General features: G+C 27.5%; 1 protein-coding gene across 2 annotated transcripts; it reads left to right on the top strand.

The window, feature by feature from the left end:
- The first annotated feature begins 828 nt into the window (after positions 1-828).
- Positions 829-3,981, top strand: LOC108324754 (uncharacterized). Of its 2 annotated transcripts, none has more exons than XM_017557684.2 (7): positions 829-1,296; positions 2,319-2,434; positions 2,506-2,594; positions 2,665-2,739; positions 3,043-3,150; positions 3,522-3,617; positions 3,711-3,981. In XM_017557684.2, exons 1-7 carry the CDS (start codon positions 926-928, stop codon positions 3,963-3,965), a joined length of 1,110 nt encoding a protein of 369 aa, XP_017413173.2. In that variant the 5' UTR covers positions 829-925; the 3' UTR covers positions 3,966-3,981. The 2 variants fall into 2 exon arrangements, with proteins under 2 accessions (XP_017413173.2, XP_052731541.1); XM_052875581.1 differs by having other exon boundaries at positions 1,158-1,296; positions 2,306-2,434.
- Positions 3,982-10,861: the final 6,880 nt, after the last annotated feature.

Below are 10,861 nucleotides of genomic sequence, written 5' to 3' on the forward strand. Positions count from 1 at the left end.
ATTAAAACAATTTTTTTAATTTCACATCCACCAAATTATTCACAAACTTTATAAATTTTACCTTCAATATGTTGTTATCATGTCGAAATCTCAAGAACACCACTTTATTCTTCATTCTTTCTCAAATTCATCCACTAAATTTTTCTTAAATTATTTTCCAAAAAGAAAGAGAACATAATAATTAAGGAATTATTCTGTCACCAAAATTAATAAAATTATTGTCCAACATATTTTTAATTAGAATAATAAAAGTAGCTAGTTGTAGCTAAAACTTTAGTTAGTGTTAAGTATCAATTTAGATTTTAAACCAACCAATTATAATTTACATACTCATACTTTTTAGTTTATAAATGATGTCTAACTTAATTAATAAATAATTATGTTTTGTCTCTAAATTTAATTATAATTTAATAATCTTCTTGTAGTAATTATATTTATTGTATTTATTTATGTTCCATTCAAATATAAAAAATTGTATTTATTAATTAAATTATTTGTATAATAGAACGAACTCTAATATCATATTAAATATTAAATATAGTGAAAATTGTGTACAAAATTAATCTCTATTAAATTAAATATATTCATAATATATTTTGTTTATAATAAAAGAAATATAAACTTAGTCTAAAATATATAAAATAATAATACATTAACTAAAGATAAAAAATAAATAAAAAATAAAAATAATATATTTAACCATTATAAACTATATCATAAATGATGGGATATTTCGTGTATAAAAAACCTAAAAGAAAAATAATAAAATTTTATATTTCATAAATTAAAGTAAATAAAAAAAGTTAAAGAAGCAAAATGGGAATACCATATCAATAGCCTTCATCGAAATTCACCTCCACAAGCTGCTCTTATCGTCATCACTTGGAACGTGCTTCTCTTCCACGAAATCCACTCCTCAACTACGATGAAGTCAATCTTCCCAGTTTTCAGGAGCAACCCATTTTCCCTCTCAACAACACCTCTGAAACCCTTAAAGGCTTCCGTCAAACCCCCACCCCCAGATTTTGATTACAGGAGAGAGATCTCGGAGGAGTCCAGAGCCGCCATAGCCGAATCTCACCCCGAGTTGCTGGACTTAGCCGACAATGGGAGCTTGATCTTGGTCCAGAAGAAGAGGTTTGGCCCAGTCCCGTCTTGGAGGACCGAATTCGTGGAGCCTGAATTCATTTGGCTGATAGGAACTTCCCATGTTTCCAAGGATTCGGCTATGGAGGTAGAACGCGTGGTGCGCGCTTTGAGGCCTGATAATGTTGTTGTAGAGCTCTGCAGAAGCAGGTAACTACAACCACTATAGTTATACTCCTGCTTCACTATCTTTCATGGAAATCATTCATCGTGTCTCAACAATTAAGGTATCTCTTGATGGGGAATGGTGTATGTGTGCCTCTGTGGGGCTGTAGTTCCACAGCTTCGGGAACCGTTTCTAGTGGCGAATTAATCATAGTTTTGTTTTGTTGTTTTCTGTAGTGTTTTTTAAATTTTAATTACATAGTGGCGTATTAGTTATCTTATAATAATGTAATTAATTTAAACACTGTAACAACTTTTAACTGTTATGTTAAGATTCATTATTTTAAAAGACAAAATGTTAACTGTTCGAAAGTTGAAAGATCAAGACACAAAATTAATAAAGATTTAAAAATATCATGTTCTTAAAATTCTCCATGGATGGAGAAATTATGTTGAAAAATCAGTGTCTACATGTTCATATTTATAAGAATCAAACTCTCTATAGTAATAACACACATAAAGAGTTACTGATGGGAATATCCGTAAAAGATTGACTACATATGAAACAAAGATCAATTTGTAAGAAATTGAGAGTGACGTATGTATTAAGTATAAATCCTCTGAGAGTAGTTGAGGGGTGAGAATCTAACATTGTGATTGATGAATCAGATGTGGAGTAAGAAAGACAAAAACAAGAGGGTGAGTGGAAAATGTATACTACAATCGGAAGAAGAAGAGAAACGTGACAACATTACATGTACAAAAAAAGAATGATAAAATTTCGTGTCCAAAGAGAATATGGAATGAAAATGAATAATAAAAGGTCAAGGTCACACATGAATCTGCGAACAGTTTCAAGAGATAACATAAGTATACACTATTACTGTAACTGGACTGATGTAAAACTTAACTCGACAGATATAATATATATCTCATATTTTTCCTTTCCTCTTTCTTATCTTTTTCCAAATTCTAATGCACAGTTCTTATTTTTTATTTTCCAATTTATACTATCCACATTGTTTATTCCACATCTTAACTTCAATTGTTACAGATCTCATTTCCAGAGCTGGGATCATGTATGTTTCCGAGGATGAAGAGCCGAGGAAACAATTGCGTTCTAACATGTTTTCCTTGAGTGGCACTGGTTTCTTTGGAGCTGTTGGTCGTAGCATAAACCTAGGTAACTTCGCAATTGTTTATTTCTTATAATATCTATAAAAATAACTTATTTACTATTTATCTAAATATCAGGTGGTCAAACTGCATTAGCATTACGATTACTTTTGGCTGCCTTTTCATCAAAGATTTCTTCGGATATTAATCGCCCTTTTGGTGATGAGGTAGTTTCAAAGTACTATAGAATTCTAGTACTTGGAAATAGAAGGTATTTTAATAATATCTATAATGTAGTTCCGTGCTGCTCGAAAGGCTTCCGAGGAAGTTGGAGCACAGATAGTTTTAGGAGATCGACCAATTGAAATAACGGTATGTACATTTTTTCAGATTTTCTATCAGGCACAACTTGCATTAACAAAAAGCTTAGTGAGTACCTTAGTTTATGTTAGTTGAATGCAAAAATTATATCTTCACAATTAGGCTAACTTGATAATTAGTGAAAGACAATTCTTTAATGATACAACTAAGTATTATGTGTATACACTCATCCTCTCCCTCGATTAAACTTTGATGTATTGGTTTCAAACCACGTGAAAAAAAAAGTAAGAGAGATTTATATGATGGAGTTTATGGTTAAAAAATCATTTTCCTTGTCTATTATCTGTTTTGCAGCTTCAAAGAGCATGGAAGGCTATGAGATGGAGTGAGAAACTAAGTTTAGTGTTATCGATTTTTCGTGGGATAGCATTTTCATCAAACATTTCTGTAAATAAGCTAAAGGTTAGTTTGTTTGATCAAGATACTACAATTTTAGTTTATATGATTTTTTTTCCACGCTAAATCTCTAGCTTCTATATAATGATTATTAAGGAATGCAAAAAAAAAAAAGCACGTTGACTTTTGCAGAGAACTAACTATCTTACTGAAATAATATTTGAAGAACAAGAATGTCTATATGATCAATTGTATTGCCTTTGATTTCGGTTTTATAGTTTGTCGAGGGATTCACAGGCATAAGTGGTGAATCGTTTATGCATTCATTTCTTCAATTTAAATGAAAAACTGAGTCACTGCTCATGTTATGATTGGGTTGATATATTGAGCAATGATGGTATTGAGCAAGATAATCCGGATTATTTGAAAAACTACAGGAAGCAAATTGGGATGATGATAAATTTCAACTTTATGAGCAGCTGAGTTTTTCATATCCTTCCTTACTGTCACCTCTCATACACGAACGAGATACAGTAAGTGTTTCTTTTTCCTGTTTGACTTGCATAGTTTGAGCATCCTTTGACATGCAAATGCAAGTAAAGAATGGTGTATTATTTTTTATGCAGTATCTTGCATGGTCATTGAAGAGAAGCAAAGCTGTGAATAACAGTAAAAGGGTTGTGGGTGTGATAGGAAAAGGTCATATGAAGGGTGTAATATATGCGTTGTTATGCGATACAGGAAATTTGAGGTTTAGGGACCTTGTAGGGAAAGATTCTCGTAGTGGTTGGATCAGTGGCATAGTCAAGAGTTTAGTGAGGGATACAATCGTTGGTATCTTCTTATGGGCCTTATATGAATTCATAAATGGAGGAAGATAGACTGTTACTCCCTGCACCTCTCACTTTTCTCCCTACATCTTCACATTTCAAAAATATCTTTCTTCAATGAATTTTAAAATCTGTTGAAACTTTCAAAAAAAATTTTAACAAATTTTAAAATTTATTTAAAAAAAAAATTTCATGTCAAAATCCATTAAAGAAAAATTCTTTCAACGAATTTTGAAATTCATTAAAAAATTTTCTAAATACTTCAAAATTTGTTGAAGATTTAAAAAATTATTCAACAAATCTTAAAATTTGTTCAAGAATTTTTTCTTCAACGAATTTTGAAATTCGTTGAAATAAAAAAGAAGAGGTGTAAGGTTTTTTGAAATACAAGAACAATTTTGAAATTTAAAAAAAACGTGGGAATGTAAGAAAAATTATGGGATGATGCATAGAGTAACACTTAAAGAACATAAATCAAGCCCAATTATATTTTTCATTTTTATTGGATTATCCAACTTTCAAAAGCAAACCACTTTGGACCACTTAGAAGAAAAAACAAAATTTATAGGTATAAAAAGAATATGGATGTACATCATACCTTTTATGGGTGTATATGCTAAAACAGTTAGTTTATATTATAGATGAAATTATTTGATAAAGTTATTTTATTTGTGTTTGATAAGGTATTTTTTAAATAACTTTTTTTGTCCACTCATACTTTTAGAACAGATTATTTAAAAATTTTCCATTTTTGTTTTTATTGTTACACGTTTTTTTAATTATTAATTTAATATTACACTCATTTATTATTGTTTTAATTATTCAATTAGTTTTAATAAATATTTGTTTGTTTATAAATGATAACTGTTTTAAATTACAGTGAACAATAAAATATTACTTGAAATTTAATCTATATAAAAAATGGTTTATAACAATAACTAAAACATAGAAAGTTATAAGTATATAAAACATTTAACTACCTAATGTTAAAAATTATTAAATAATTAATTATGTTTTTATTTATCGTTTTGTACTTTTGGTTAGTTTTATCAAAAGCATAATTTTTCAATTTTTTTAAGATTTTTTAAACATTTAATATAAGTAAATAAACTATAAATCATTGCGTAAGTAATTAGTGGATTCTTTATAGAAAGACCAATGGGTCACAGATCACCAATAAAATAAAATATGAGTTCAATTTATAGAATAACATTATTTCTTAAAATATTAAAATAATGAAAAAAGATTTTCAACACAAAAACTTTATTTTATTGAATATTTAAATTTTATATTTACCTTTTTCTAATTAAAATATAATAGTTAGAGTTAGATATTCATAGCATTAGAATAAGTACAAAAATCCTCATGCAAAATGTTGTTTTTAATTAATTCTCTTTGTATTAAATGTAAGAAAGTGAAAAAAATCAATAAATTTGTGAAGCGTGACAAAATCAAAGAGATCACCCATAATCAATAAAAAAAAAACAAACTTATACTCTCATTTTAATGATTCTGGTAAGCAGGATAGACGGAAACAAAAAATTAAATAAAATATATGTTAACACAAAATTTGGAAACCTACCACTAGTTACTCGATAATTTCCTTATTGATTCTTTTATTAAAAATCAAACTTCTGAATTTAATTTTTATAATAATTATTAAATTAAGCACATGAACACTCAAATGTCCCAATTAAATTATAATTTAACTTATTTGTATATTTTTTTTGTTAATAAATCATATGGATAGACAAAGTTGACCAATAGACTTTACATAGATTTTATAAATAAAATGGTAAGACCAATTAGTATATATCGGAGTTAATCTCTCATATCGATGACAAGATCAACCAATACACTTTGGACTAATCCTTAAATCGACTAACAAGATCAACTAACACACCTTTGGGTCAATCCCTACATCGATGAGTAAGATCGGCCGATTGAAAAATAAATGTCAGATTAACATTTAGTCAATGAATCCACCAATAAACCAAATAATGTTGATTAAGGTATGATTCAGTCATAATTAGATGAGTAAAAAGGTGTAAAGGACATAACAACTATTGTAAAATAAAGATATCAAGTATGATTGTCTTACGCACATTCATTACAACTAGGGATGACAAATAAATTCGCGCCAGCAAATATCTGTAACAGGTAGTTAGTATAGCAAGTATTTTAATACCCATTTATAAACGGATTAGGTGTAGGTATTATACTATCCGTACCTGCGGATATCCACTATCCGCAAAAAATAAAAATAAAAATTTAATTTATATTTTATAAAGTTAAATTTAATTAAAATTAAATTAATTTATATTTTATAAGGTTAAATTTAATTAAAATAACATTTTAATTTATATTCAATTTAATTTATATTATATTTTATATATATTTTGTAATTTTATTTAAATTTTATTTTAATAATTTATAAAGGTATATATTTTTAAATATTTGCGGGTATCTGCGGGTAGAACTGTCAAAACGGGTAATCCGGCTCGACCCAGCTCAGCCCATCACGGGTTGGTCACTTAGTGAGTCAACCCAACCGGTCTCACTTATTAGTGAGTTGAAAAAATTTGAACCCGGCTCGATCCACCACGGGTTGGTGGATTAAATGGGTTGACTCATTTAATTATAATTTTTTTTAAAATAAAAAAATTAAATTTTTTTTAATTCAAATATAAATAAACGTCAAACTAAAATGAAGTTAAAGTCCAAAGATAATTCAAAATAAAAAAATATCATACAATCCAAGAGTAATCCAAAGACATGTACAAAAGCGGACAAATAAGTTTTTAATATTGATAATTTTTGTATCACTTGTCCATTTATAATATTAGAGTCTTGAATAGATAAATTTATGATACTTTTCTCTTTGAAACATCTTTTTCTTTATCACCATCTACAATATGATGAAAAAATGCCAACTAATAATATTGAAACACTAAATAATAAATAATTAAATTAAATTAGGTGCGTTGGTGAACCAATCTTGCTTACCACTGGTTCAACCCGGTGAGCTGGGTTCTAAATGAGTCGGGTTGAAAACTAACCCGCATAAAAAAATTATATTTTTTTCAAACCCAACCTGGCTCAAACTCGTGATGAGCCAAGTTGGCTCGCGGGTTACAACCCATTTTGACAACACTATCCGCGAGTATCCACAAGAATCCGTTAATTTTAAAATATCCGCAAATATTTTTTAAGAGGGTATCCGTACGGGTAACGAGTCGGGTAACGTGTGGATTTTTTTTTCGAGTCGAGTTGCGAGTAGGCACTATCCGTGCTTGACCCGACCCGTTGTCATCCCTAATTACAACTAGTAATACACTTTTTGTTCAAAACCAATATTGACTTAATTATTAAAATACATTTTGCAGATATCATCCCAATGATGCACTAGTGGAGAAAGAACATTTAATGTCTGTTATTTTGACCTTTTAACGTCAGCTCCAGAATCGACGTCTTTGTGGGTGACGTTAATCAAACGTCGGACTCAAACAGGCCCGACGTCTTTATAGACGTCGGTTACTGCATGACCCCGACGTCTAAAGGGCTCCATAGATGTCAGACATTGCATTAACTGACGTCTACTGCAGCTCGTGTCTTTGGGTAGCGTAATAACACCTTCTTCCCTTTGCTAGTTTCGTCATAGAAAAGGTTGCGTCTTTTGGATCTCTTATGACATTTCAACCGAAAACCGAATATGGGTCCTTGCCTACTTCCATTAAAACTGCCAATGAAAACGAACGGTGACAATAGAACTAGGCAAGGACCGAAGTTCGGTTTTGGGTTGAAATGCTATAAGACATCAAAAAGACGCAAGCTTTTCTTACGAGGAAACTAGCAAAGGGAGAATGCGGTACAACGCTACCTAAAGACATGAGAAAAACTGCACCAAAACACAACAAAAACTCATTTTAATCGGTTCAAATGAAAGATAATCAACCAAAGACTAATATAATCGAAATAAAAGTATGTTTAAACAGCTCAAAAGAGACAAAAACGCACCTGGAAAAGCAATGCCGTAGAGAGAAAAGGCGAGAAGGAAGACGATGAAGTGCTCGTAACAGCGAGTTTGATGTCTGATTTAACAGCAAACTAGACGTCGGCTCCCCAGGTGAACTGACGTCTATTATGGACTAGATGTCGGGGCCCTCACTAATATGACGTCCAAAACAACTTTTCATCAGGCCATTTAGACGTCAGATGGCATGATCCGACGTCTGTACGGTGAAAAGAAATAGCTTTTCATCTACCTATCAGACATATACACGTCCGTTAGGAGTGACACCGACGTCTATAATCGAATATAGACGTCGGGGTGGCGGGATCGAACGTCTCTAAGGCGGAGAAAAATGACTTTTCACCTACCTGTCAGGCATTAAGACGTATGTTAGGAGGGGCCCCGACGTCTATAATATTATAGACGTCGGGGCCCCTCCTAACAGACGTTTATATGCCTACTTATTTATGAAAATGTCACCGGTCAATAATTTACGTTGGTTATTTTGTGGTCCGACGTCTACGAAGTAACGCTAAAGCCCAATTCTGCACTAATGATGGTTAGTACTATTGAAACTTTGAAGAATCAAACAAACAAAAAATTAAAAAATCCAAAAACCAAAACATCAAAAAGATAAAAATTTCGATCAATTATATAAAAAACTGACATTTTTTTTAATTAATAAAATATTTTTCTTATCACATATATTTATCTCTAACTCTCTCATTTAGAAATTAAAAAAAACTCTTAATCATAAATTCAATACATATAACTAATAATAATTTTGAGATTTTTTTTATGAAAATACAAGTTATAAAATAATCTTCAGAGTTAATAATTTATTTTTTAATTATTTTATAACACAAGATTTATGGAATATTTAAGCAAATATAATAACACTAGGTTAAGAGAGCATGAAGAAAGAAAAAATGTAAATGCTCGTTTTCAGCTTTCTGTATGCTTTCTATATTCTTATTAGTCGTTTCATTTAAAATAATACCACATTGTGCTTTTCATTATTATTTTTTATTTGTGTTATTGATTTTTCTTACAATAATATATTATTATTTAATTTACGTTCAATAATATATTAATATTTTTTATAATTATACTTTTTAATGTGTTTCCATAATATATTATAAATGTAACACCCTTATTATTAAATTTATTTTTTTGTTTAATCACAAAATTGAAATTGATTTTTTTTAAACTTATTTTTAAGAAGATCTTTATGCTTTGGTTGGTTAACAAATCTACGAATAAGAAAATCCAAATTATGTAATAAATACATAAAAATATATGATTAGATTCGCCCTTAAAAAATATTGATATTAAGTGAGAAAACATTTTTAAAAAAATTTATACTAATCAATTTCACCTTCTATTTATAAGATAAGTATCATGAGCTGAATATATATATATATATATATATATATATATATATATATATATATATATATATATATATATATATATATATATATATATATATATATATATATATATATTTTTATTTCATCAAAGACATAAATTGATACTAACTAATAAAATGCATAAATTGATACTAACTAATTGATAGACACTTAGTTAATATCAATTTATGTTTTGGATGAAGTGAAAAAATATATTTTTTTTAGCTCATAATAAATCTATACTTTAATATATTATCTCTTTTTTTCTTTTCATACATACTTATCTTAAGATGAAACTGATTAATATAAATTGTTTTAAGAATATTCTCTCACTTAATATCAATACATTTTAAGCGTGAATCTAGTCATATAATTTTATGTTTTTATTACATATAGATTTGATAATCCATAACTTTTTGAAAATAAGTTTAAAAAAAATCATTTTCAATTTTGTGATTAAAGAAAAAAAGTATTTTTAATAATAAGGGTGTTAAATTTACAATATATTATGAAAACACATTAAATAGTATAATTATAAAAAATATTAATATATTGTTGAACGTAAATTAAATAATAATAAAATAATAATATATTATTGTAAGAAAATCCAATAACAAATAAAAAGATAATAATGAAAAGGACAATATGCTATTATTATGAATGAAACGAATAATAAGAATATAGAAAGCTGAAAACGAGCATCTACATTTTTGTTTTCTTTGTGCTCTCTCAACCTAATGTTGTTATATTTTCTTAAATATTCCATAAATCTTGTGTTATAAAATAATTAAAAAATATATTATTGACTCTCACAATTATCTTGTTACCAGTATTTATATTAAAAAAAAAAGTAGGAGTGGTGTATTTTTTTATATCAATTTTAGTAAAAATTTATTTATCTTATTAACTTTTATTAAGTTTGAATCATATATTAATTTTTTATTAATTATTTTTATGTTTAAATTATTTAATTAATTTTCTTTCATATATTTTTATTTTATTTTTTTCATTAGTTGAAGTTGACGTCTTATTTATGTGAACACAAATATAAATTATTTTTCAGTAATTTATTAAATAATCAACTAATTAAAATTATAAAAAAATAAAATTTAAAATGAAAAAAATATTTTTTAAAAAGTATTTAGTATTTTAAATATAAATTATTCTTTAATAATAAGTATATTAAAAAAATGTTAGAATGTTTTTAATAATGGTTAATATGTTATAAAAATAATATAGAAATATATTTTTAGGACAAATCAATTCAAAAATGAAATAAATAGATAAAAATAGAACGAAGAAAAAATTATATAAAAAAACAAAATTAGCAATGTCACTTAACTAAAAAAATCAAATTTTTGGATATTTATCACCAAAATAAATATGAATGGTAGAATAATTTTTTTAACATTTTATTTTCCTATATAATAATATAATAGATAATAAATAATAAATGAATCATTTCCACTTTTAATTTTTATGTAAATTGTTTGTTTTTATCAAATTTTAAAAAACTAATCTAT

Source organism: Vigna angularis, chromosome 3, assembly GCF_016808095.1.
Source record: "Vigna angularis cultivar LongXiaoDou No.4 chromosome 3, ASM1680809v1, whole genome shotgun sequence".
NCBI classification, from domain to species: Eukaryota; Viridiplantae; Streptophyta; class Magnoliopsida; order Fabales; family Fabaceae; genus Vigna; species Vigna angularis.

Coding starts and splice junctions, on each gene's coding strand:
- LOC108324754 (XM_017557684.2), top strand. CDS start 926: ATGAAGTCAATCTTCCCAGTTTTCAGGAGCAACCCATTTTCCCTCTCA. Junction 3,151..3,521: donor TTTCTGTAAATAAGCTAAAG/GTTAGTTTGTTT, acceptor GAAAAACTACAG/GAAGCAAATTGGGATGATGA. Junction 3,618..3,710: donor TCATACACGAACGAGATACA/GTAAGTGTTTCT, acceptor TTTTTTATGCAG/TATCTTGCATGGTCATTGAA.